The sequence below is a fragment of the Xiphophorus hellerii genome, chromosome 10 (assembly GCF_003331165.1).
Source record: "Xiphophorus hellerii strain 12219 chromosome 10, Xiphophorus_hellerii-4.1, whole genome shotgun sequence".
Taxonomy (NCBI): domain Eukaryota; kingdom Metazoa; phylum Chordata; class Actinopteri; order Cyprinodontiformes; family Poeciliidae; genus Xiphophorus; species Xiphophorus hellerii.
Genome location: NC_045681.1, coordinates 3,068,118 through 3,095,335, shown reverse-complemented (window position 1 = coordinate 3,095,335; position 27,218 = coordinate 3,068,118). Strand labels below are relative to the sequence as shown.

At 38.6% G+C, this 27,218-nt stretch overlaps 3 protein-coding genes across 6 annotated transcripts in view; 1 reads left to right on the top strand and 2 right to left on the bottom strand.

The window, feature by feature from the left end:
* The window catches only part of mmp25b (matrix metallopeptidase 25b), a 25,922-nt gene extending 5,727 nt beyond the window's left edge, over positions 1 to 20,195 (top strand). Inside the window, exons 7-12 of one of the 2 annotated variants that reach the window (XM_032574818.1) lie at positions 1,255 to 1,339; positions 2,655 to 2,737; positions 2,821 to 2,973; positions 3,343 to 3,630; positions 4,736 to 4,779; positions 18,875 to 20,195. In XM_032574818.1, coding sequence (XP_032430709.1) covers positions 1,255 to 1,339; positions 2,655 to 2,737; positions 2,821 to 2,973; positions 3,343 to 3,630; positions 4,736 to 4,779; positions 18,875 to 19,087 — 866 coding nt within the window. In that variant the 3' untranslated portion in view covers positions 19,088 to 20,195. Of the gene's footprint in view, positions 1 to 1,254; positions 1,340 to 2,654; positions 2,738 to 2,820; positions 2,974 to 3,342; positions 3,631 to 4,735; positions 6,254 to 18,874 lie in introns of those variants that run through there. The other variant, XM_032574817.1, reaches the window with a different exon arrangement.
* On the bottom strand, positions 7,953 to 27,218 carry LOC116727406 (carbonic anhydrase 4-like). Of its 3 annotated transcripts, none has more exons than XM_032574820.1 (10): positions 27,086 to 27,218; positions 26,844 to 26,919; positions 26,676 to 26,702; positions 26,432 to 26,602; positions 23,440 to 23,588; positions 23,259 to 23,354; positions 23,100 to 23,175; positions 22,164 to 22,327; positions 21,860 to 22,075; positions 7,953 to 8,236 (listed from the first exon to the last, which is right to left on the bottom strand). In XM_032574820.1, the coding sequence occupies exons 2-9, from the start codon at positions 26,917 to 26,919 to the stop codon at positions 21,899 to 21,901; spliced, it is 936 nt and encodes a 311-aa protein (XP_032430711.1). In that variant the 5' UTR covers positions 27,086 to 27,218; the 3' UTR covers positions 7,953 to 8,236; positions 21,860 to 21,898. The 3 variants fall into 3 exon arrangements, 2 of the variants coding, with proteins under 2 accessions (XP_032430711.1, XP_032430710.1); XR_004340796.1 differs by lacking the exon at positions 7,953 to 8,236 and adding an exon at positions 21,538 to 21,810 and having other exon boundaries at positions 21,849 to 22,075; XM_032574819.1 differs by lacking the exon at positions 7,953 to 8,236 and having other exon boundaries at positions 21,538 to 22,075.
* Positions 8,243 to 12,220, bottom strand: LOC116727407 (carbonic anhydrase 4-like). Its single transcript, XM_032574821.1, has 9 exons — positions 12,096 to 12,220; positions 11,852 to 11,927; positions 11,731 to 11,757; positions 11,493 to 11,663; positions 9,757 to 9,905; positions 9,576 to 9,671; positions 9,417 to 9,492; positions 8,541 to 8,704; positions 8,243 to 8,452 (listed from the first exon to the last, which is right to left on the bottom strand). Exons 2-9 carry the CDS (start codon positions 11,925 to 11,927, stop codon positions 8,276 to 8,278), a joined length of 936 nt encoding a protein of 311 aa, XP_032430712.1. The 5' UTR covers positions 12,096 to 12,220; the 3' UTR covers positions 8,243 to 8,275.

Genomic DNA, 27,218 nt, shown 5'->3' with positions numbered 1-27,218 from the left:
GTAGCTTTTAAGTTGAAGGCTCTCGATCTGGCAGGACTGGAGGGAAATAGAGCCGCTGCACGTATTAAGTTCGGTGTGAACGAATCCACGGTTCGGTGTTGGAGACGCAGATTTATTAAAGCTCTCTGCTACTTTCTTGCGGGAAACCGAGAGAGGCCGAGATATCAGCGGCTTACAGCCCGGTGCCGGTGCGGCTCATAGCCCGGTGCGGCTTACAGCCCAGTGCGGCTCATATATGTACAGTTACTGTTTATTTTAAACGTCGTGGGTGCGCTCCACCCACGGTAACTGAAAAAAGATGAGGGACTATAACTTGACTCTGGTCAACGTTTATAACACTCAATTAAAGTAAGTCCAGTGAATTTTTGGATGTATAGTGAATTACAATGTTGACGTAAGTAAAATAAATTAAGTGCCTTCATCTCTTCTTGTATGTAATTGTAATAAGCACTTGATTATAATAAGTTTTGGGCCTTTGGGGGTAAAAAGGTTTTAAAAATTAACAAAACACAAAATCTTATCAAGTATTTTTGCCTCGTTTCTAGTGCAAATATTTTATTACACTTGAAATAAGACAAAACTAACTTGTCTACTACTATGTCTTGCTGAAAAGTAACTTTTCAGCAAGACATAGTAGCTTGTTTTAAAGTCAATAATTCATGAATATTGATGAAAATGTACTAGCATTGGCAGATTATTTCAGTTTTATATTAATTTAATTTATTAAAATGAAATAATCTGCTACTGGAACTAGTACTGTTTAAAAAATAACATTAAAGAATTATTTAAAACAAACTCCCATATCTAAATTAAATGTTACTTTTAAGTTTAAAAGGTTAAATCATGTTACATTCTGAGGTAAAGCGGTATTTGTTTTAGATCAGTAGGTAATTTGTAAAAATCTGGGGAATATCTCCATCTTCAGCCCCTCTTCACAAAATAATAAAGTTTTGTTAAAGTTTAAATGTTTTACTGATTGTCATAAAAACCAAAATAAAAAAGTTCAGCTTGCTGTTATTGGAAATGAAGTTTGTGTTTGATGATAACTTTATTTTCTCTTAAAACAAGCGTTTTAGATTGGGCATAAAATTGTTATTTTTAATACTTATCTTGAGATCTCAAGGAATAAGAGTTTGATCTAATACTTCTGTTCAGTCGCATGCTTGTTGACAGACACCCACGCTTCCTGAGAATCACGTTTCTCAGGCTGTCATCAGCTTTCAGTTCCTATTTAAAGTCATGATTCTGTTTCAGGCGCGAGAGACGACACACAACCAGGTGGAGTCAATCCTGACCCACCGCTCTTTCCGAGTCCTCTACCCCCGAGGCCAACAACGCTGTGAGTTCACAAAAGTGAAATACCACAACTTCTAATTCTGTTCTGCTCAAGTACAGCCATCATGGAGGTTTCAAATGCGTAAGCGGGGGCTTTTACGATTCATTGGAACTGTTCTATTTTAGCGAAAATACAAACTCAATGACAGCAACATTCTGAGGAACCACATGCTCTTGGAAACAACCAAACAAGGTCCTGACATTATTCTGACAGGGCCTGTTCACCGTGTTGGTGCAAGCGTTCGGCCACGCTCTGCCTCTTTTCTCCATCATTCTGATATTTGGCAACTCTTCTCTTTGTACGAGAACTGGAAGAGCTGATTTAAACTGGTTGGTTTCCTGGTTCAGGACCTGTGAAGGGTATTAACTAGAGATGTACGATGCATCACCCTGTATTAGTCACTTTTGAACATATCCAATATTAATTTAAAAAAACAACTGATATTTATTTCCATCTTTTTCCCATTTGTTTCTGGGTGGAGAATGTGATGCAGTGCAGGACTGTGGGGAATTCAACTGAAGCAGAAAAGCTTTTCTTAAAGATGTCAAAAGATAGTAAAATTTGTATAATATATACAATATTAAAAGGCGTTGAAAGATAGTAAAATATACAGCTCTGGAAAAAACAACAGCCCACTGCACTGAAGCCCATTGAAAACCTCATGGTCATTCCACCAAATAGTTAAAACTTTGGTATTGTTGTTTCTAAATAATTAGGAACTTGTTTTCTTTGCATTAATTTCAGGTCTGAAAGCATTAAATCTTTTTCATTACTATGACCATTTGTCATTTTCTGCTAATATTGTAAAATTTTTGCTTTGAATTTCAGAGACATGTTGTCAGTAGAATAAAAGAACAATGTTCATTTTACTCAGACATAAACCTATAAAGAATAAAATCAGAGAAACTGACCATTTTGCAGGGGTCTCTTAATTTTTTCCAGAGCTGCATGTAATATATACAATATCTGTAAATATTGGTTATCAGCAAAATGGCAAAAATAATATTATCGTTATTGACCCAGATTTTCATATCGATGCATCCCTAACAGTCTGATTGCTTTTCTCAAGTAACAAGTAAAGTAAAGGATTACAGTTGCAAGTGAGCCCAGGATTCAAACCTGCTAGCATAATGCTAGTATGACTATGATGGAGAGTTTCTACAGGGTTGGTTTGTTGAAAGCTTTGTGTCGATTCCTCCTTGATTTATGCACATTATTATGAGTGTAATAAACTGTAAGCCTCTCTGGTCACATTTAGTCTTGTTCCGCCCTCTAGTGGTATTTTCCTGTAACTGCATTTAAAATCTCCCTGTTTTAGTCCTGAACCTTCATTCGATGAGCGATGCCAGGGAGGCTTTGATGCAGTAGCAAACATCAGAGGAGAGGTTTTCTTTTTTAGAGGCAAGAAGAAACTCATGCATAAAAGTTTAACGATTACAAATAAATATTGTTGTCATGTTTTAACCCTGTTCTTTGTTTAATAGGTGCACATTTCTGGAGAACTAAGCGAGACGGCTCTTTGTTGTCCTTACGGCCGGCTGTGATCACAAACTTTTGGATGGGCCTTCCGACAGGAACAAACAAAGTCGACGCCGTTTATGAGAGAAAGAGCGACAGCAAAATCATCTTCTTCATCGGTAATAAAGCTACAGCTTAATCTGTTTTACAGTAGAAAGTTTGATCCTGGCTAATTCATCCGACATGTTTGCTCCTTTCTAAAACAGCATGCAGCAGTTTGCTCAAATATTTATTGAGGAAGCAAAGAGAAACCAAACCAACACTGCAAAAACACAAAATATAACCAAGTATTTTTGTCTAGTTTCAAACTGTTTTAATATTAATAAAATATTAAAACTGAAAGAACCAAATCTTAATATTTTGGTTGGTTTAACGTTCTGGATTATGTTAGAGAATATGCAAAAAATAGAGGTATGAATATTTTTTGCGAGGCATTATTATCAAAGCAGATGTCCACCAAATGTTTTGAACCATTCTGATGTGTTCAGGCTCGCAGTACTGGGTCTTCAGCGACACGAAGGTAATGAGCGGTTACCCTCGGCCCCTGTCCGACTGGAGAATGACGACGCCGAGCGGCGCCGCGCCAGACCGGGTGGATGCAGCCTTCGTCTGGGCCCACAACGGGAAGACGTACCTGTTCAGCGGGGGGCAGTTTTGGAGGTTTGATGAAAGCCAAAAAACAGGCTATCAGGAGCCAGATCCCGGCTACCCACGGGGCAATGACCTCTGGACGGGAATGCCAACCCACATGGATGATGTCATCACCTGGGGTGAAGGTAACAACGATCCCAGTCGTTGAATGAGTAACATAAGCTAAAGGTAGATAAACCAAAGTAGATGTATTCATATGTAGAATGTAGTCAGCACTGGATAGCAGACAGCTCTAGTTCTTTATAAAAAATAAATAAGCAACTAAAAAAAACACATTCAAATGTTAAGATATTTACAAGCTAAGGGAGGAATCACAGATTAAATTATGAAAATGCAGAACTACTGTGAAAAGCTTTGGTAACACTTTTGCATAAGACTGACATGACACTGTAATAAACATGAAGGAGTCTTCATGCATGTTTATGATTGTTGTCATGAAGTATCATTCTGTAAATAATCACATTTTTCATGCAAGTTGACACATTTAATGGACTTTTAATCCCAATTTTAATAGAACTTTGCGTTAAAGGGTCATTATTGTCCAAATAATGCAAAGGTTACACATTTAATGGACTTTTAATGCAACTTTTAGTGCAACTTTGCATTAAAAGTGTCATTATTTACTAAATGACAATTCATGACCACAGTTGTAAACATTCATAAGGACTCCTTCATGTTCATAACAGGTGTTTTATGGTTAAGACGGCGTCATGTCAGTCTTATGCACAACCCTTCAAATAAAATGTTTCCGAAACTTTTGGTAAGATAATTTTATTTATCCAGCACATTTTCAGCAACAAAGCAATGAATTAGAGGAAATACAAACAAAATAACAAAAGAAAGCAAAATGTATAAACTAATAGGAGTTTCTAAATTAGTAGAAACTAAATTGTTGCAATAAAAACATTTGATTTTTATTGCAAATAATCACAAAACCCTGGAGGGTCTTATTGATGTTAAAAGGCGGTCAGTATAATGTAATTTTAAGAATTTATTAATGTTTTAAAAGCTTGTTCCCGAGTTTTATCAATACATTCTGGCACAACCGGCCCTTTAAGAGCAGCCATGGTCCTGATTTGGCCTAAAAGTGAAAATGAGTTTAATGCTCCTGGTATAGAGAAACATAACAGCTGCAGAAAGCACAGAACTATGGAGACGGATCAGTGAAATGCAGCCGTCGAGCTTCTTTGGTTGTCCTCACTGAACGTTGCTGCTGTTGTCATTCTTCAGGAAACGCCTACTTCTTTAAGGACAATTTCTACTGGGTGCTGAAGGACGGGGGAATAAACCAGGAGTATGTTTCTCCCAAGGCCACAGGGATGGACTGGCTGCAGTGTCCGGGTCCTCCTCCGACGGCTGCGCCGCAGAATCCTAGGAAGGATTGCAGCTGTGCCTTCAACAGATCGTCTCTGTCATTGAGGAATGACTGTCTGCTGCTGGTTGCCGTTATGCTGATAATTAATGGGTTGATTTCTGTAAATAACTAACTAATGTGGGCTGTTTTCTCTACACTGCAGCGTAAACGGGACTCCTTTCTACCATCAAACAGCTTTATTTCTTGATTCAAAGGGTTTACTTGCAGGATTTGGCAACCGTAGAATAGCAGAACTCTCCCATCCCGGTTGTGTTTCACATATTTGTGTTTGTAGAATAAAAATGGACAAAAATGCTTAAATATCAGCCTTTTTGGGAGTTTGATATTGTGGAGCGAGAAAAATTAACAAAGTCCAAACCTTGTTAAAGAGAAAGAACAAAACACAGCTTTATTTCACATCTGCACAGATGGAGAACTCAGAAGAGATCTAACTAGACAAAGGAATCACCTCTCTACATATACTGTATACTGTCCTTCTCCCACAGACAGAGTGTCACCACCAACATTCCCAAGGAGCTAATCAGATTAATACACACACAGAGAAAAATGCAACTTTCAGTTAAAAATGGGTTTCAGACAGAATATTCTGTGTCTAATAATAATCGCTCCGCCGTCGGTCTGGTCTGTCCCTCCGCAAGGTATGACAACTATTTACTTATCGCCTGTTGCTAAGCTTCTGACACACTGAGGCAAACTGTGAAGGCTAAAAAGAGAAACAATGACTCTGTAAGACTGAGTGAGACATAATAAACTAATTAAACATTGCAAGATTAATATTAAATAAACTTCTAATAAAAGTAAACACACTGTAAATAATTATTTTATTCCACAATATTTAACACCATTATTCAGCAAATGGAGCTCTTCTTTCACATTTTATTATCTGATCCAGACAGAAATTTAGAAGATTAAAACCGAGGCGCCTTCTTCTGATTTCCAAATCAAGTTCTTCCAATATATTGTAGATGTGTTTTAAAATATATTCAACCAACTATGAATTGGTTTATCCTGTTTTTAAATTATTACAATTTGAAATATGGTAGTTAGATTTTCTACGTGTGATTATATTTTAACTTGTACATTATCTCTGTTTGTGGTCTAAGGTTTGCTGCTTAATAATCGTCTGAATTTACTTGTTTTTGTGTTAATAACATTTGGATAAAGGGCTGTTATGTAGCTAAATGAAATCCTCAGAAATTCACACAGATGAACTGGAAATGTTTGTTTTAATGGAGTTTTCAGTGTAAAATGAACAATCAGACATATAATTGCAAATATTCAAAAATGTAATCAGAACCTCTCACTATTTGTCTGATTTTTTTAGGGGTTTTTTGTACAGAAAGAGCAGACAATAAACTCTTGTGCGTATTGTTTTTGGTGGGTCTAACGGTGATTTGACTGGGCCACCCTGAACCCTTTCCCCAGGAACTTAATTTCCCAGAAGCTTTTATATTGCTTTGGCATTATGATGGTTGCTGTTGTGTTGCTGCTTTGGAAACTTGGCAATTACAGCAACCTCTGAGACACTGGATGGCCCACTGGCAGCACTGGACACTTTCTTACTCCCACAGAGTCGAAATAAAATAGTGAAACCATAAAACCATCATGTTTTTAAATAGCAGTTATGGTTTAAGACTTAAGTAAAGTAGGGGTAAAGGAATGTATTTTGACTAAATTGCACCAACTGTAACTTTCTGTTTGGGTGAAAATGAGAGTAAAGTTTCTGTCTCAGTGATTTCACCTTTATGTATGGAGAAGATCTATAAGCTTCCTAAAGAGGAAGGCAGGCTTCCTATTTAGCAACATAAATTGGATAAATTATCACATCAATAAAAAAATCTGTGTATGTTTTAACCAATATGCAGTGTGTGTGAACACACACATTGTAACAGGTGGTATCAAAATTCACAAGTATTTTTGGATTAATGAACTCATGCAAAAGATTTTTTCAGATTTTTTTTTTCAATGTTAAAATTTTGTATTTTCCTTTTGTTTTTGATTTTTTTCAGTCTGAAATGAAGCAGATCCAAAATGCTACAAACATTGTATTCCAGTGTGTTTCCTTCCTGTATAGCTAAGAGCTGGGTCTGTGGATGTTGTATTTGCAAACAAAAAGACAAATCGCTTCTATGTTTAACTTTAAATAACTGCTGTGGAAACATTGAAAGTGCTTCTCTATCATGTGGTAAATTTCCATTGATTCAACCAACTTCTACTTGTAAAGGTGGGTTACACCCCGGGGAGGCTGGCGAACAATACACACACAGACACAAGCGTGAGAAGACAGTGCTGACACCTGCCCCACCGCCACAGTAAATTTCCAACATGTTAGCTCGATTTTTGCCCTGCGGTGCTGCTGAAGGTAAAAGAGAACTTCCCTGAATCCTGGAAAAGGTTCTGCTTTGAAAACTCGCACAGTCGATGTACTACAGCAAGTTTATCTTTCATAAACACACACACTAAAACTCACTAAATTTATTTGGCTCATGAACAAGAGCTGCAACCTTCTTTCATCTGTTTAAACACAAATACAGGTGGAATGAACCTCAATTACCAGAACAACACTTTACATAAGTTGTATTAGAACCTCGTCTAATCGCCTTCAAGGACATATTTTAGTCAATTTGTGTTGTGCACCTGCACCAGGTTGGAGAGGTGAAGGTTATTGTGTCTGTTACGTCACTCAGGTAAATTCTGATCATTCCTCAGTGACATTATAATAGAGTCTAGCAGAGCGTGACCCATTTACCTGAAAGACACTCGATGCTCAACTGTTAACAAATCTGAATTTACTGTAACCAAAAAAAGATATTACTCAAGAGTAAAAACGCATTTGGTAGAAAGACTACTCTAATACCGAGTATCTGATCAAAACATCGATCATTTAATATTTAAACCAAAATGTAAAGTTATGAGAAAAAGTCTGACCTTTAATTGTAAACAAATAATTTTATATTAAATAAGTTTTGTTTTACAAGCAGGAAACCATCACAGACTAATTCACAGAATCTCCTGTAAAAATAAAAACTAACTCAAAACTATATTGAAGATTAAAAACCAAACACTCAGAAGTCATTGATAAATATTTTATTGAAAAGGTTTTTATCTTCAATGATGGTACACAATGTGCCAGAGAACAAACAGGATAAATTCAAGTTCTTCATAAACCAGAGTAACACTTTAAACCTTCATCACAAACTAAAACCGGTTTCAGGCTCGATTTAAGTGCAATTTAAACACGCAGACGTTTCTGCAAAGTGCAAGAAGAACCACAAGAATAAACGAGTAAAAAAATTAATGCATTTGTGTTGCATGGTCAGTTCAAGACAGGCGAGTCTTTTCATTTTCATATGCATGTTTTATCCAAAAGTTGATCTTCCAACTTAGCTTTTGTTTTAATATCTCGTCATTATGAGGGCAAAGGTCATCAGAACCAGAGAGTAGCCAGATTTGGTGGAGGAGCTAGCCTTCGGCTGCGTTGAGACCGGCTGTGACGGCTGGGTGCTTCGATACACATTAACCATCAGAGAAGTGGAGTTTTTGATGTGCAGGCTTGTGCTGAAGAGGTCGATCTGAAGGGAGGATGGACAACGCTTAGCCTCATGGGAAGAAACCACTCTGTAGGATCCAAATCAGAACCTCCCTTATGGAGACACTCACCAAGTTTTTGCTGACTTTAATCGGTTCTTTGAACACGGTCCAAACTACAGCCTCGTTACAGGTGGGAGTGGTCAGGGAACCGAGGTAGCGATAGTAATTGGTTGGGTTCACGCCAGAAAGGAGATCGTCTAGAGAAATATTATCTGGGATTTTGGTAATCACACCTGAGGAGAGAAATAAGCATCAAAGTGAGGCGCTCAAAAACAAATGAGCTTTACCACACGGCCCCCTAGTGGTCGGTGAGGTACTATTATTAAAAATAATAATGATGGATAAGTGGCTTAAAACTGGGTCACTCAAAAGAAAAACAGTCATACCTGCTGAATGTGTCGTTCAGGAGCGACTCGATTCTTTTGAACGGCTCTGTGCCGGAGAACAAGTCTCACTTGGTGAGAACTGTTACAACTTTGCTTTCTAACGCTTTTCTCGCAAGTCAACAGCTGTTATTTTTATTTAATACAACTGACGGAACTAAGTGGTTAATTTTTATATTTAATGGTGCAGAAGATTTTTGTTTCTGCCAAAGCAACTCAATTTTATTTTTCTTCTATTATACGTCTAAATTACAAATAGGCCTAAAATGTTATTACTGGACATAACACAACTTCTTTTTTAACTTCCATGTAGAAAGCTTATAATTAACGCTTTCAGAATCTGTAAATAACTCAAAACGCCATGAGTTTACGTTTATGTGTCACATTTACAAAACAGCCTCACCCTTCTTATTAATGAACAAAGAACAGAGACTCATATTTTCATTTAGGCTTGTATACATTAAGATCTGTTATTGTGGGGCAATTTCAAGTTAGGTGGTTTGTTAAATAGGTTAAGTTGTGCTCAGCCTGAAGAAGTTTGCGAAACACTGCCACAGCTTACCAGCATTTGAGATATTTGACAAGTAGGAGGTCAAAGTCTTCCAGCTGGCTGGCTGATCATCTACACCTGTCAGCTCCTTTAAAAGTGAAGAGAGATGCTGATAAAGCAGCTGCAGAATAAATGAAAAAAGTTCTCAAGCTTGAGGTCATCTCTGCTCACCTCAATGAAGAAACCGAGAGCAGCGAGTCCTTCAGAATCCTTCACAGCAAGGGTGGCGTTCCGGTTGTAGGTCGACTTCATGTTTACAATGTGAAGCTGAAGGAGGAATGAAAACAAAATATGTTTTTAAAGAAAGTTAACACACACGAGGCTCCAAAGTTAGCATGAAGATTAGAAATACCTCCATGGGGAAGCGCTTGCCGTCCACAGTGTGCTCTGATCCGGGTTCAGCCGTGCCGTTTCCCCAGTGAAGGTGGGCCTGCAGGCTGTCGTAGCTCCCAGACAGGGCTCCTCCTGAGATCTTGATGCCAGCATTGAAGATCACTTTGACTGGAAGAATAAAAGGAAATGAAGATGAGATAAGAACAATATCCAGTGCCTCCTGACCCCCTCTCTGGCTCCGCCCCTGGTTAAAACTATGCTCCAAGGGGGCGTGCAGGTGGTTAGCACGCTCTGGAGGACGCGGACGTCGCGGGTTCGACTCCCGGCGACCTTTGCCGCATGTCTTCTCCCCTCTCCCCGCCCTCTATCCTGTCTGCCTAACGTCACAAAAAATACGAGCAAAATCTCTTCGGAGAAAAAAACCCAACAAACTATGATCCATGAAGTGCATTAACTCACAACAGCCCTCAAAACTGACTTTGCTTACCGTCACTTTACAGTTTTTGTTGCGCCCTCGGTCTTTCTGTCAACACAGTGAGAAGTTGACGCTGCTCCGTCATGCTCCGATATTAAGGTGAAACTTAAACCTGTCGAGTGTTCATATCTCAAAACAGAACCGCAAAAAATGCATTTTACATCCCGCACTGGACCCTATTTCTTCTGTTTTCCCTTCACGTTCTGTCAGGGCCGCCATCTTTAATCCAACATCAACGGCTCCGCTAAAGGACAACCAGCGGCGCCCTCTGCTGGATGGCGGTCAAACTACAACAGTAAATGAAGGTCTAAGGGTCATTTATTAGTTAATCGGTTGGAATTAATTTTAATTATATAAAGGATTAATCATAACAATTAAATTTTTCTACTAAGGTCAAAGATGACATATGATCTGTTTGTTATTATGTGTAGATATCTGACCCACTAGTCAGAAACCTCACTTCATTGGTTACAACACCAAGCTAATTAATTTATTGCAGCATTGGCTACAATTCTAAATGAAGTTGACATACCGTCAAAGTTGAAGTCAGGTAAACTGAAACAAGAGTAGTTAAATTAACTTTATTAAACTAAATTTCTTTGCATTTGTTTAAATTAACAACTTAATAAATTAACTTGGGTACTTAATTCAGTTACTAATTTGTGACTAAATGAAGCAACTTATTTAAGTCAGATAAAAGAAAAAGTCAGGCACGAAAATTTCAGTTTTTGTGATTTTCTTCAATTAAAAATATTATTGGATTAACTTCCACTCACTGAAACCTCCATGTCTTCTGGAAAAATGAGTTAAATCATTTCCAACTAGAACATTTTCTGCCCTTTTTAACCAACATAAACAAAACACGGATGTTGAGGTTTAGGCGTAAAATGGTTAAAGAAATAGACTCTTAGATTTCTGTAACTAATGAGTTCATGTAAATCTGAACATAATTATTTAACATTTTCTACATATAACAGTAAGCAAAATTTGTGTTTCATTTGAAAATTATACGTTTGTTTATCTATTTATATCAAACTAAATGCCCGTTTACCGCGTCTGGAAAAAAGTGATTGAATAGCCTATCTCAAGATTTTTTATCTTGTTAAATAAATGTTATTATTTTTTCATGACGTCTTCCAGTTTAGAGCTAATGTAGTGATTCAGTGTTTGATTCACGCATCTTATCTGTCCACAAAATAAAGTCTGAGTCCGTCGGATGCCGTATAATCTCAGTCCGGATGCGCAAAGAGATGCTGCGCCGTTGCAGTCTCTCAACATACCAGTTTTCCCGGTGTTCTGAATTGTGGCCAAGGCGGATTTGTTGTCATATCCCTCGAAGGTGAACTCCGTCAGGTTCTTGTCCTCCGTGGCGTTGGCAGACACGATGTTGATGGGCGACTGCCGCGTCCCGTTGCAGTACAGCGGGGCGATGGTCGGCCAGGTGCTGTCACCTGCGGCAGAGGCACGGAGCTGAGCGGCTGCAACGAAATGATGTTGGAGCGAACAGAGGAAACTTACTGCAGCTTGAGTTATGGTAGCACCACGCTGGAAGAGAATTAGACCGGTTAGTAGGTTCCGTTTTTGTAGAAATAGTGGTGAAAATATATGTGCATATTATTATTATTATTTTTTCCCTTACCGACCGTGGATGAGACACAATAAGCACCTGGTGCAAGGACGCACACAGCAACAGCCATTATTGTCAGAACATTCATCTGAGGAAGAAACAAACATGAAAAATACCAATAGAACCTGGAAAAAATGTTTTATTTGCATTTAACAATTAATTAAATGCAAATAAATGGAAAATTAAAACTCAAATTTGCTGATTAGAAAGTGAGGAAAAGTACAAAGATTTTAAAAGTCAGTCCAGCTGCTCCTACCTTTGCAGGTGTTTTCACGCAGGTGTCTGCTGTCCTGCCTCATCCTAACATTTTATAGCAGGGGTGTCAAACTCCAGCCCTCAAGGGCCGGTGTCCTTTAAATGTGCCACAGGTACAAAACGCTGGAATGAAATGGCTTCATCACCTCCTCCTTGTGTAGATCAGTTCTCCAGAGCCTTAATGACCTAATTATTCTATTCAGGTGTGCTGCAGCAGAGGCACATCTAAAAGTTGCAGGACACCACACCGGCCCTTGAGGACTGGAGCTTGACACCTGTGTTTTATAGCTTCTCATTTCTGCAGAAATTCAGCTGATACTTTAATGACGTCAATACCTGATCGCATGACTTATAAAAGATCAGGATCTGTGTTTTTCTGTGTATTTATTTCGAGTTTTCTGTGTCTGAGTCTGCGTGTCGTCCTGTCCTCCCTTTGATTGTTCCCAGATGTGTCTCGTTCCCTGATTGTGTATTTAGTGTCACCTGTGTCTCTGCGTCTTTGTCGGGTCCTCGTCTATGTCCTTTCGTTCACCCTGTTGCTACCTGTGTTGAGCCCTGGTTTCCGCTCAGCAGTGCTGCCTGGGTTTTAGGACTATTTTTGGATAATCTGTACTGTTTGTCATCATTAAACCTCATCATTTTTCTGCAACCTGGTTCCGCCGCGTCTGCCTCGCCACCCAACTCCACCACTTCATGACAAAAGGAACAAATCAATCACGTACAGAACTAAAATACCTTACATTGATAATGTAAGTTGAGGAAATCTAAACAATTTAAAGGGGAAATGCTTGGTTCTTGTTACAAAGGCAGTGTTTTCTGTATATTATCCAGAAATATCTCTTTGGTCATTTATTTATCAGAGTTTGTCTGATTATTATCTCCATCTGAGATAGTTGTTGTATCTCAGATGGAGATGCAACAACTTCCAACTGTTCGACATTTGAAGTTGGACAGAGAGGTAAGCGGTACATTTCTTTTACTGACTAGCTAACGTCGTGTTAGCAACTCTGGGTTACGTTGGTGATGGTGCTTATCTTTCACTTGTATGCTGCTATGTTTAGTCTTGCTCAGTCGCGCAAAAGGTGGCTATGCAGTGTATGCAACGCATAGAGGCGCTGCACGAGAGGGGGCGCAAAAAAACGATGTGGGGAATTTCTTTTCTAGTCAGCATTTTATGTACTTAACAGCTGTTTGTGTATGAAATGATCAATAACAGAGGAACAGCACTGATTAGGCGCCCGCCTCCCATACAGGCAGCTCGGCCAGCGGCCCTTCGACAACGCGCTGAGGCCAGTTTGTTTTTTTCTTTTTTTAATTTGTAGTAAAGCCTCGACAACAGGGAGCTAAAGATGGGCGCAGAAAAAACTCCGGGGCACAAAACAGAAAACAGAAGAGGGGGAAGGATAAAGATGTTGGAGAGACGAAGAAAAGCTTTTCAAAATGATTGAAAGACAGAAGGTGAGTAATGTCAGTGTATCAACAAGAGAGTTGTAAATATTCAGATTAGCTTAAGCTAGGCTACAATGACAGGCGGTTGTTGTTGTCCAATACGGGACGCCATTTATTCCGTATTGCTATAAATGTCTGATAAACACACCTATCACACACATCTCAACAATAAGTGTAATAATAATGACCAAAACAAAACACGGGAAATATTAGGGTCAGCTAAATTGTCGTTGCGGGAGCTAAATAGGACCCCACGAACTGACGCTGTTGTCATGGTTACCTAGAGACGGACACTACGCAGCCGCAGTGAGCTGCTATCAACCAGTGTCTTTTTAAAATGTCCACCCGATAAAACACCGTCCTTAAAGTAAAACCTCTGGCAAAAATACAGACGGTAGTGGGAAGACAAGCTAAACAATCACAGTGAAGTTTAATAGGGGCAATAAAATAAATGTGTCCGTGACATTCAGTGGGTTTGATATCAGACAGAATGGATCAGGAGAGGAACCGCAGACCCGTTAGAACCTAAAGAACCAGACATCAGTCTCTTCATCCCTCAATCATTGCCTGAGACCGAAAAATAATATAGATGGCAATTTAAAGAACAAATCATACAAATAGATTTATAGTAAATAAGTATTGTGAAGAGAACATTACAACGTTTGTTAGGATTGTGTAGGAAAAATGTTGATCCACCTCAAAAATATGTAGCTGCGCCCCTGGTCATGCTGTATGTATCCGGTGATTAAAACGTATCCACATCAATGTGCACCGAGTGGATAGTGAGCGGGGTCCGGATCAGAAAGCAGGTTCTGGAGCTGAACTCAGGGAAGAGAGTTTGTCTCTGTCCCATCATAATGATGAAACGGGTCCAGTTTCATCACAGGATGGATGGTGTGTTCATAAGGGAAGCTACGGTTTCTTACACAAAAACACTCTGCTTTATTTGCAATGAGTGCACTGTGTGTTTGATTTTTTAAATAACACATGGTCTATTATTTACATTTAGCATAATTGGAACATTGTTTTTTTTTTTTTTAAAAAAAAAAACGACTGGAAAGGACTTGAAATTCCAAGCTCCCAACTTTTGCCTGTCTTGACTTGAGACTCGACTCGGACTTGAGGACAACGACTTGAGACTTACTTGAGACTTGCAAAACAGTGACTTGGTCCCACCTCTGGTCCTGACCTCAACCCGACAGAACACCTTTGGGTGGAGACTGATGCTGGGTTCACATGTCAAAAACGCGTTTTTCACGCGTGCGCACGTTGAAGTCAGACGCTGACATTTTGCTCTAGATGCGTCAAAATGGCTCTAGGCGGGCGGTGAGAAGAGACTCCTCAGCAAATGTGTCCTTCAAACTCTTCCACCGTCTCCTGCGTATTTCGTTTAAATAAATGTGTTTAACGTTTGTTAACGTCACTCAATGTTTTTGGTGGATGGATTTGGATAGCTCAATTGAGGGGGAAATATTTTAAAATAGTAAAAGTTATGTTACCCGTCATTCCAACTTCCTCGTCGATCCTCTTCCAAGCGAGGTCGTTATGTAGTTAGTCATGGCTACATAACCTTGATTGTATATTTAAAGATGACAATGTGAGATTTATGTCATGTAAGGTGCAAATAATTTAAGTTTATCTGGTGTTTGGAGATTTAATTGTTTATAATTTGATGAGTATGAAAGGGGTAAGAACTCATTAGATCTTGCATCTTCTACCTGCTCCTTTTTAAACAGATAATATAAAATTGCATGTCAATGGGGCATGATAATTTGTTTTAAACTAAATTTTTCTTTCTTATTCTTTCTTGCTTTTACTTTTGTCTGTTCAAAATAAACAAATAAATAAAACACTTGAAAAGCTGCAGAGCTTGACGCGCAAAACGTGCCGCGACGAACCTCTAGACTTTGAATGTAAACCGGACGGCCCTGATGCTCAAAACGTGTTTGGTGTGAACGCACCATGAGAGCCAGGCCTTCTCGTCCAACATCAGTAGGTGACCTCACAAATGTGCTTCTAGAAGAATGGCAGAAAATCCCAATAAACTTATAAACACTCCTGAATCTTGAGGACAGACTTCCCAAAAGAGATAATAGATGTAAAAATATGGCTTTTTTCACATATTATGGCCTATTTTCTGTGATGCATAATTTTTTCATTACAGCAAACCAACCGAACAGGAAATGTTCCCACAAAATGAGTCATTAGTGAAAAGATATTTCACACAGTATTCTGAAATACTAGTAAAGGAGAAACTGATTTATAGGCTGCCTGACCGGCTCCCAAGAAGTATTTCTCTATTCAACAACACACCCATTTATGTTCTAAACTTGTTTATCAGGGATGTTTAGAGAAACCAAATAACCCAACAATTGTGTTTCTAGAATGTGGGAAGAAACTAGAGTATCCTGGGAGAACATGCAAGCAGAAAGTTTGGTTCTGTATGTCCTTTGCAGTGACATTTGAGAAAGTTAAGCATAAAATAGTTTAATACTGGAGACCTTCTGACATTTACATACTATTTGGGTTTTACCGCAAATAGTAAAACCCAACAAACACCAAATGCACACTGTAAAACATTTGAAGTTGGTTTAACTTGAAAATGAAAGTCCACCTGCTGCCTTGAAAATGCAATTTAAGTCAACAAAAATATTGTTTTGGTTTTAACTCAGAAATTGAAGTTCATAAAGTTGATTTAACAAGAGACGAGTTGTCTAAACATTTTTGTTTTGCATTTGTTCATGCAATTTGTTTTGTTTCAAATCACATGAACCAAATTCCGGGTCCGGGTGCTGCAGCCGTGGTGTAGATCTTTCTGGAATGAAGAGACTGACCGGCCGGAAGACGTTGTGATATCCTGCATTCTCCGGGAACAGCGCCATCTGATGGAGTTAAACGTAACGTTAACACTTCAGTAGCAAAGATGTTCAGTCAGAGACGAAATTCACACAACCTGACATAATGACGGGAAAGGAAGAGACGAATACGGAAAGAAAGATTTAATTCTAATTGACGATTTTTAAAAAACGTTTCTCATGACGAGCAAAAGCAAAGACATTTTCAGGTCCATGTGGTTCCAGAATATAGTGGATATTATAGAGGAAAAAACACATTTTTATCATAAAGCAACCAACATCAGGTGTTTCCTACGGAACCCCGTAAAGGACATGGGGAAAACTTTCTTTGGCGTTCTCTTGCAATAATGTACTGATCAGTTCATGCTGTATAATTTAATACTGAAAGTCTTTCCTAAGGTGGCCAACGTACTTTCTGCCCTAACCTATGGTTTTCATAAGGTTTGTGAGATACCTGAAGTTTCATATCTTTTTTTTTTAGGATAGAAATGCACCACAAACCTATTAATTAAAAAAAATAATAAAACCTGATATTTATTTCCATCTTTTTGCCATTTGTTTCTGGGTGGAGAATGTGATGCAGTGCAGGACCGTGGGAATTCAACTGAAGCAGAAAAGCTTTTCTTAAAGATGTCAAAAGATAGTAAAATTTGTATAATATATACAATATCAAAAGGCGTTGAAAGATGGTAAAATATACAGCTCTGGAAAAAAACAACAGCCCACTGCACTGAAGCCCATTGAAAACCTCATGGTCATTCCACCAAATAGTTAAAACTTTGGTATTGTTGTTTCTAAATAATTAGGAACTTGTTTTCTTTGCATTAATTTCAGGTCTGAAAGCATTAAATCTTTTTCATTACTATGACCATTTGTCATTTTCTGCTAATATTGTAAATACTAAATTTTTGCTTTGAATTTCAGAGACATGACAGTAGAATAAAAGAACAATGTTCATTTTACTCAGACATAAACCTATAAAGAATAAAATCAGAGAAACTGACAATTTTGCAGGGGTCTCTTAATTTTTTCCAGAGCTGCATGTAATATATACAATAACATCTGTAAATATCGGTTATCAGCAAAATGGCAAAAATAATATTATCGTTATTGACCCAGATTTTCATATCGATGCATCCCTAACAGTCTGATTGCTTTTCTCAAGTAACAAGTAAAGTAAAGGATTACAGTTGCAAGTGAGCCCAGGATTCAAACCTGCTAGCATAATGCTAGTATGACTATGATGGAGAGTTTCTACAGGGTTGGTTTGTTGAAAGCTTTGTGTCGATTCCTCCTTGATTTATGCACATTATTATGAGTGTAATAAACTGTAAGCATCTGTGGTCACATTTAGTCTTGTTCCGCCCTCTAGTGGTATTTTCCTGTAACTGCATTTAAAATCTCTCCCTGTTTTAGTCCTGAGCCTTCATTCGATGAGCGATGCCATGGAGGCTTTGATGCAGTAGCACACATCAGAGGAGAGGTTTTCTTTTTTAGAGGCAAGAAGAAACTCATGCATAAAAGTTTAACAATTACAAATAAATATTGTTGTCATGTTTTAACCCTGTTCTTTGTTTAATAGGTGCACATTTCTGGAGAACTAAGCGAGACGGCTCTTTGTTGTCCTTGAGGCCGGCTGTGATCACAAACTTTTGGATGGGCCTTCCGACAGGAACAAACAAAGTCGACGCCGTTTATGAGAGAAAGAGCGACAGCAAAATCATCTTCTTCATCGGTAATAAAGCTACAGCGTAATCTGTTTTACAGTAGAAAGTTTGATCCTGGCTAATTCATCCGACATGTTTGCTCCTTTCTAAAACAGCATGCAGCAGTTTGCTCAAATATTTATTGAGGAAGCAAAGAGAAACCAAACCAACACTGCAAAAACACAAAATATAACCAAGTATTTTTGTCTAGTTTCAAACAGTTTTAATATTAATAAAATATTAAAACTGAAAGAAAACCAAATCTTAATATTTTTGGTCTACTTTCTGTTGCAAATATCTTAGTATACTTGAAATAAGACAAAACTACCTTACAAGAGTTTGTTTTAAGTAAATAAAAAGAAACATCTAATTCCACTTAATACGATATTTTCCCCATATTGTAAGTAAAATAATCTGACAGTTGAATTAGTACTTTTTTGTCAATATTAAGGACTTTATTTTTTTACTTTAAACAAGTTCCTGTATGCCATTAAAAAGCATTAAAGTTCTGGATTATGTTAGAGAATATGCAAAAAATAGAGGTATGAATATTTTTTGCAGATGTCCACCAAATGTTTTGAACCATTCTGATGTGTTCAGGCTCGCAGTACTGGGTCTTCAGCGACACAAAGGTGATGAGTGGTTACCCTCGGCCCCTGTCCGACTGGAGCGGCGCCGCGCCAGATCGGGTGGACGCAGCCTTCGTCTGGGCCCACAACGGGAAGACGTACCTGTTCAGCGGGGGGCAGTTTTGGAAGGACGTGCTGAAGGACGGGGGAATAAACCAGGAGTATGTTTCTCCCAAGGCCACAGGGATGGACTGGCTGCAGTGTCCGGGTCCTCCTCCGACGGCTGCGCCGCAGAATCCTAGGAAGGATTGCAGCTGTGCCTTCAACAGATCGTCTCTGTCACTGAGGAATGACTGTCTGCTGCTGGTTGCCGTTATGCTGATAATTAATGGGTTGATTTCTGTAAATAATTAACTAATGTGGGCTGTTTTCTCTACACTGCAGCGTAAACGGGACTCCTTTCTACCATCAAACAGCTTTATTTCTTGATTCAAAGGGTTTACTTGCAGGATTTGGCAACCGTAGAATAGCAGAACTCTCCCATCCCGGTTGTGTTTCACATATTTGTGTTTGAAGAATAAAAATGGACCAAAATATCAGCCTCTTTGGGAGTTTGATATTTAACACCATTATTCAGCAAATGGAGCTCTTCTTTCACATTTTATTATCTGATCCAGACAGAAATTTAGAAGATTAAAACCGAGGCGCCTTTTTCTGATTTCCAAATCAAGTTCTTCCAATATATTGTAGATGTGTTTTAAAATATATTCAACCAATTATGAATTGGTTTATCCTGTTTTTAAATTATTACAATTTGAAATATGGTAGTTAGATTTTCTACGTGTGATTATATTTTAACTTGTACATTATCTCTGTTTGTGGTCTAAGGTTTGCTGCTTAATAATCGTCTGAATTTACTTGTTTTTGTGTTAATAACATTTGGATAAAGGGCTGTTATGTAGCTAAATGAAATCCTCAAAAATTCACGCAGATGAACTGGAAATGTTTGTTTTAATGGAGTTTTCAGTGTAAAATGAACAATCAGACATATAATTGCAAATATTCAAAAATGTAATCAGAACCTCTCACTATTTGTCTGATTTTTTTAGGGGTTTTTTGTACAGAAAGAGCAGACAATAAACTCTTGTGCGTATTGTTTTTGGCGGGTCTAACGGTGATTTGACTGGGCCACCCTGAACCCTTTCCCCAGGAACTTAATTTCCCAGAAGCTTTTGTATTGCTTTGGCATTATGATGGTTGCTGTTGTGTTGCTGCTTTGGAAACTTGGCAATTACAGCAACCTCTGAGACACTGGATGGCCCACTGGCAGCACTGGACACTTTCTTACTCCCACAGAGTCGAAATAAAATAGTGAAACCATAAAACCATCATGTTTTTAAATAGCAGTTATGGTTTAAGACTTAAGTAAAGTAGGGGTAAACTAATGTATTTTGACTAAATTGCACCAACTGTAAGTTTCTGTTTGGGTGAAAATGAGAGTAAACAGTTTCTGTCTCAGTGATTTCACCTTTATGTATGGAGAAGATCTATAAGCTTCCTAAAGAGGAAGGCAGGCTTCCTATTTAGCATTTGGATAAATTATCACATCAATAAAAAAATCTGTGTATGTTTTAACCAATATGCAGTGTGTGTGAACACACACATTGTAACAGGTGGTATCAAAATTCACAAGTATTTTTGGATTAATAAACTCATGCAAAAGATTTTTTCAGATTTTTTTTTTCAATGTTAAAATTTTGTATTTTCCTTTTATTGTTTTTGATTTTTTTTCTGTCTGAAATGAAGCAGATCCAAAGTGCTACAAACATTGTATTCCAGTGTGTTTCCTTCCTGTATAGCTAAGAGCTGGGTCTGTTGATGTTGTATTTGCAAACAAAAAGACAAATCGCTTCTATGTTTAACTCTAAATAACTGCTGTGGAAACATTGAAAGTGCTTCTCTATCATGTGGTAAATTTCCATTGATTCAACCAACTTCTGCTTGTAAAGGTGGGTTACACCCCGGGGAGGCTGGCGAACAATACACACACAGACACAAGCGTGAGAAGACAGTGCTGACACCTGCCCCACCGCCACAGTAAATTTCCAACATGTTAGCTTGATTTTTGCCCTGCGGTGCTGCTGAGGGTAAAAGAGAACTTCCCTGAATCCTGGAAAAGGTTCTGCTTTGAAAACTCGCACAGTCGATGTACTATTGCAAGTTTATCTTTCACAAACACACACACTAAAACTCACTAAATTTATTTGGCTCATGAACAAGAGCTGCAACTTTCTTTCATCTGTTTAAACACAAATACAGGTGGAATGAACCTCAATTACCAGAACAACACTTTACATAAGTTGTATTAGAACCTCGTCTAATCGCCTTCAAGGACATATTTTAGTCAATTTGTGTTGTGCACCTGCACCAGGTTGGAGAGGTGAAGGTTATTGTGTCTGTTACGTCACTCAGGTAAATTCTGATCATTCCTCAGTGACATTATAATAGAGTCTAGAGTCTAGCAGAGCGTGACCCATTTACCTGAAAGACACTCGATGCTCAACTGTTAACAAATCTGAATTTACTGTAACCAAAAAAAGATATTACTCAAGAGTAAAAACGCATTTGGTAGAAAGACTACTCTAATACCGAGTATCTGATCAAAACATCGATCATTTAATATTTAAACCAAAATGTAAAGTTATGAGAAAAAGTCTGACCTTTAATTGTAAACAAATAATTTTATATTAAATAAGTTTTGTTTTACAAGCAGGAAACCATCACAGACTAATTCACAGAATCTCCTGTAGAAATAAAAACTAACTCAAAACTATATTGAAGATTAAAAACCAAACACTCAGAAGTCATTGATAAATATTTTATTGAAAAGGTTTTTATCTTCAATGATGGTACACAATGTGCCAGAGAACAAACAGGATAAAGTCAAGTTCTTCATAAACCAGAGTAACACTTTAAACCTTCATCACAAACTAAAACCGGTTTCAGGCTCGATTTTAGTGCAATTTAAACACGCAGACGTTTCTGCAAAGTGCAAGAAGAACCACAAGAATAAACGAGTAAAAAAATAAATGCATTTGTGTTGCATGGTCAGTTCAAGACAGGCGAGTCTTTTCATTCTACACACATACAAAACGTGCAACATGTGAGGTTTGGCATTTTATGCATGTTTTATCCAAAAGTTGACCTTCCACTTTAACCTTTGTTTTAATATCTCGCCATTATGAGGGCAAAGGTCATCAGAGCCAGAGAGTAGCCAGATTTGGTGGAGGAGCTAGCCTTCGGCTGCGTTGAGACCGGCTGTGACGGCTGGGTGCTTCGATACACATTAACCATCAGAGAAGTGGAGTTTTTGATGTGCAGGCTTGTGCTGAAGAGGTCGATCTGAAGGGAGGATGGACAACGCTTAGCCTCATGGGAAGAAACCACTCTGTAGGATCCAAATCAGAACCTCCCTTATGGAGACACTCACCAAGTTTTTGCTGACTTTAATCGGTTCTTTGAACACGGTCCAAACTACGGCCTCGTTACAGGTGGGAGTGGTCAGGGAACCGAGGTAGCGATAGTAATTGGCTCGGTTCACGCCAGAAAGGAGATCGTCTAGAGAAATATTATCTGGGATTTTGATAATCACACCTGAGGAGAGAAGTGAGCATCAAAGTGAGGCGCTGAAAAACAAATGAGCTTTACCACACGGCCCCCTAGTGGTCGGTGAGGTACTGCACGTAAACGACCGTTTAATGTCAAAGCGAGACGCCTGCAGTTCGCTTATCAAAAGATTATGTTTAAAAATAATAATGATGGATAAGTGGCTTAAAACTGGGTCACTCAAAAGAAAAACAGTCATACCTGCTGAATGTGTCGTTCAGGAGAGACTCGATTCTTTTGAACGGCTCTGCGCCGGAGAACAAGTCTCACTTGGTGAGAACTGTTACAACTTTGCTTTCTAACGCTTTTCTCGCACGTCAACAGCTGTTATTTTTATTTCATACAACTGACGGAACTAAGTGGTTAATTTTTATATTTAATGGTGCAGAAGATTTTTGTTTCTGCCAAAGCAACTCAATTTTATTTTTCTTCTATTATACGTCTAAATTACAAATAGGCCTAAAATGTTATTAATGGACACAACACAACTTCTATTTTAATTTCTATTAAGGAAGTTTATAATTAACGCTTTCAGAATCTGTAAATAACTCAAAACGCCATGAGTTTACGTCTATGTGTCACATTTACAAAACAGCCTCACCCTTCTTATTAATGAACAAAGAACAGAGACTCATATTTTCATTTAGGCTTGTATACATTAAGATCTGTTATTGTGGGGCAATTTCAAGTTAGGTGGTTTGTTAAATAGGTTAAGTTGTGCTCAGCCTGAAGAAGTTTGTGAAACACTGCCACAGCTTACCAGCATTTGAGATATTTGACAAGTAGGAGGTCAAAGTCTTCCAGCTGGCTGGCTGATCATCTACACCTGTCAGCTCCTTTAAAAGTGAAGAGAGATGCTGATAAAGCAGCTGCAGAATAAATGAAAAAAGCTCTCAGACATGAGGTCATCTCTGCTCACCTCAATGAAGAAACCGAGAGCAGCGAGTCCTTCAGAATCCTCCACAGCAAGGGTGGCGTTCCGGTTGTAGGTCGACTTCATGTTTACAATGTGAAGCTGAAGGAGGAATGAAAACAAAATATGTTTTTAAAGAAAGTTAACACACACGAGACTCCAAAGTTAGCATGAAGATTAGAAATACCTCCATGGAGAAGCGCTTGCCGTCCACAGTGTGCTCTGATCCGGGTTCAGCCGTGCCGTTTCCCCAGTGAAGGTGGGCCTGCAGGCTGTCGTAGCTCTCAGACAGGGCTCCTCCTGAGATCTTGATGCCAGCATTGAAGGTCACTTTGACTGGAAGAATAAAAGGAAATGAAGATGAGATAAGAACAATATCCAGTGTCCCCCTAGTCCCCCTCTGGCTCCGCCCCTGGTTAAAACTATGATCCATGGGGGCGTGCTGGTGGTTAGCTCGTCCTGGAGGCCTTAGTCCTCGACGCGGACGTCGCGGGTTCGACTCCCGGCGACCTTTGCCGCATGTCTTCCCCCCCTCTCCCCGCCCTCTATCCTGTCTGCCTTCTGTCACAAAAAATACGAGCAAAAACTGTTCGGAGAAAAAACCCCAACAAACTATGATCCATGAAGTGCATTAACTCACAACAGCCCTCAAAACTGACTTTGCTTACCGTCACTTTACAGCAGAGGTGGGGACTCGAGTCACATGACTTGGACTCGAGTCAGACTCGAGTCGTTAAAATCACGACTTGAGACTTGACTTGAAAAAATGCTCAAAGACTCGGACTTGACTTTGACTTTCATGCCATTGACTTGGGACTTGACTCGACTTGAAGCTGTTTACTTGAAAAGACTTGATATTTTTTTACTCAAAGTCTTAAAATTTAAAACACATTATTTATAAAGTGGCGTCATTAATTAATTTCACTCATTCCGTATCAATATGCGCAGACCGTCACTATGTTTTTCCTCTCTCCTTATGTATGTATGTGTACGTAGCTGCAGCACAACCAATCAAATTAACAGGATTTGGACGTTTAAAAAAACGCGGCAAAGCTACAGAGCTCAGGGAACGAAATACGAAATAACCGCTCGAATATGCTTCCGCGAGTAATTTCTTTTGGCTACGTAGGTTATGAACTTTCGACTAAAAAACGAACTGCAACTTGTAAAACATGCAAGAAGAGAATATCGGATGGAGATGCCACGACGTCCAACTTTGTCCGGTATTTGAAGCTTCACAAAGATCGGTAGGTGGCACTTTTCTTTTGCTGTAAGATAGTTGACTATAGCTAACTTCGTGTTAGCATGTGTACTCCGGGTTAAATTGGTGATGATTTACCATAAATCCGGTCCTTCAAATGCCTCCACAAATAATGTGCACCGTGTTAGCTCAGGAAGCCGGTGGATAGTGAGCGGGGCTCCGGAACAGAAAGCAGATTCTGGACCTGAACACAGGGAACAGAGTCTCTCTGTCCCATCATGATGATGAGCCGGGTCTAGTATCATCTAAGGATGGTTGGTGTATTTGAAGACATCTACGTTGGGAAATTATATTGACAATATATTGTTTACTGCAGTCAGTGCATTAAGTCAACTGTTTTTGACTTAATGCACTGACCGGCGTGACTGTCACATGTCGCACAGAACCCATTTCCAAGTAGTATAGCTTTGCTGGAAAAAAAAAAAGACCAAATACAGTGACTGTCCCAAATAAATTTTGTGTTTAGAATATCTGTCCCATATTTACGGAGGACTGAAACTAACATACTTAGAAATAAAAGCAGAAAAATAAATGCACCAGACCTTCCTGAGTTTACTTGTGATAACTTCATTTATACTTATTTCATTTTTTGAAAACTATGATTGTTGTAGTGTTGATGTTTATTTATGAATAGAAGGAGTAAACTGAAGTCAAATGTAATTCATGAAAGGCTGTAATTTATTTTCTGACATCTGTTTACTTCTGACAGATTTGAAGAATACCAGATGAATAAGAGGATCACAAATGAACCTCAAATACATATTTTAAAAAGAACAAATGGTCTAATATTTGAATTTTATGTATAATTGCAAATTATTAAAAAAAAAAAAAAAAACGACTCGAAATGACTTGAAATTAAAGGTTCCTGACTTGAGACTTGACTCGACTTTGCCTGTCTTTACTTGAGACTTGACTCGGACTTGAGGACAGAGACTTGAGACTTACTTGAGACTTGCAACACAGTGACTTGGTCACACCTCTGCTTTACAGTTTTTGTTGCGCCCTCGGTCTTTCTGTCAACACAGTGAGAAGTTGACGCTGCTCCGTCATGCTCCGATATTAAGGTGAAACTTAAACCTGTCGAGTGTTCATATCTCAAAACAGAACCGCAAAACATGCATTTTACATCCCGCACTGGACTCTGTTTCTTCTGTTTTCCCTTCACGTTCTGTCATGGCCGCCATCTTTAATTCAACATCAACGGCTCCGCTAAATGACAACCAGCGGCGCCCTCTGCTGGATGGCGGTCAAACTACAACAGTAAATGAAAGTCTAAGGGTCATTTATTAGTTAATCGGTTGGAACTAATTTTAATTATATAAAGGATTAATCATCCCAACAACTAAATGTTTCTATTAGGTCAAAGTTGACATACGATCTGTTTGCTATTATGTGTAGATATCTGACTAGTCAGAAACCTCACTTCATTGGTTACAACACCAAGCTAATTAATTTATTGCAGCATTGGCAAATTGACAACTTACTAAACTTGATAAATTAACTTGTGTACTTAATTCAGTTACTAATTTGGTGTAAAATGGTTAAAGAAATAGACTCTTAGATTTCTGTAATTAATGAGTTTATGTAAATCTGAACTACTCAACATTTTCCACATATCACAGTAAGCAAAATTAGTGTTTCATTTGAAAGCTATGCGTTTGTTTATCTGTTTATATCAAACTAAATGCCAGTTTACCGCGTCTGGAAAAAAGTGATTGAAGATCTCAAGATTCTTTATCTTGTTAAATAAATGTTATTAATATTTTTCAATGACATCTTCCAGTTTAGAGCTAATGTAGTGATTCAGTGTTTAATTCATGCATCTTATCTGGCCACAAAATAAAGTCTGAGTCCGTCGGATGCCGTATAATCTCAGTCTCAGTCCGGGATGCTGCGCCTTTGCAGTCTCTCAACATACCAGTGTCTCCGGTGTTCTCAATTGTGGCCAAGGCGGATTTGTTGTCATATCCCTCGAAGGTGAACTCCGTCAGGTTCTTGTCCTCCGTGGCGTTGGCAGACGCGATGTTGATGGGCGACTGACGCGTCCCGTTGCAGTGCAGCACAGAGAGGGTCGGCCAGGTGCTGTCACCTGCGGCAGAGGCACGGAGCTGAGCGGCTGCAACGAAATGACGCTGGAGCGAACAGAGGAAACTGATACTTACTGCAGCTTGGATCATGGTAGCACCACTCTGGAAGAGAATGAAACCGGTTAGTAGGTTCCGTTTTGTAGAAATAGTGGTGAAAATATATGTGCATATTATTTTATTATTATTATTATTATTATTATTATTATTATTATTATTATTATTATTATTATTATTATTTCTTACCTACGGTGGATGACTCACAATAAGCACCTGGTGCAAGGACGCACACAGCAAAAGCGATTATTGTCAGAAAATTCATCTGAGGAAGAAACAAACATGAAAAATACGAATAGAACTTGGAAAAAATGTTTTATTTGATTTAACAATTAATTAAATGCAAATAAATGGAAAATTAAAACTCAAATTTGCTGATTTGAAAGTGAAGAAAAGTACAAAGGTTTAAAAGTCAGTCCAGCTGCCCCTACCTTTGCAGGTGTTTCCACGCAGGTGTCTGCTGTCCTGCCTCATCCTAACATTTTATAGCTTCTCATTTCTGCAGGAATTCAGCGGATCTTTGAATGACGTCAATACCTGATCGCATGACTTATAAAAGGAACA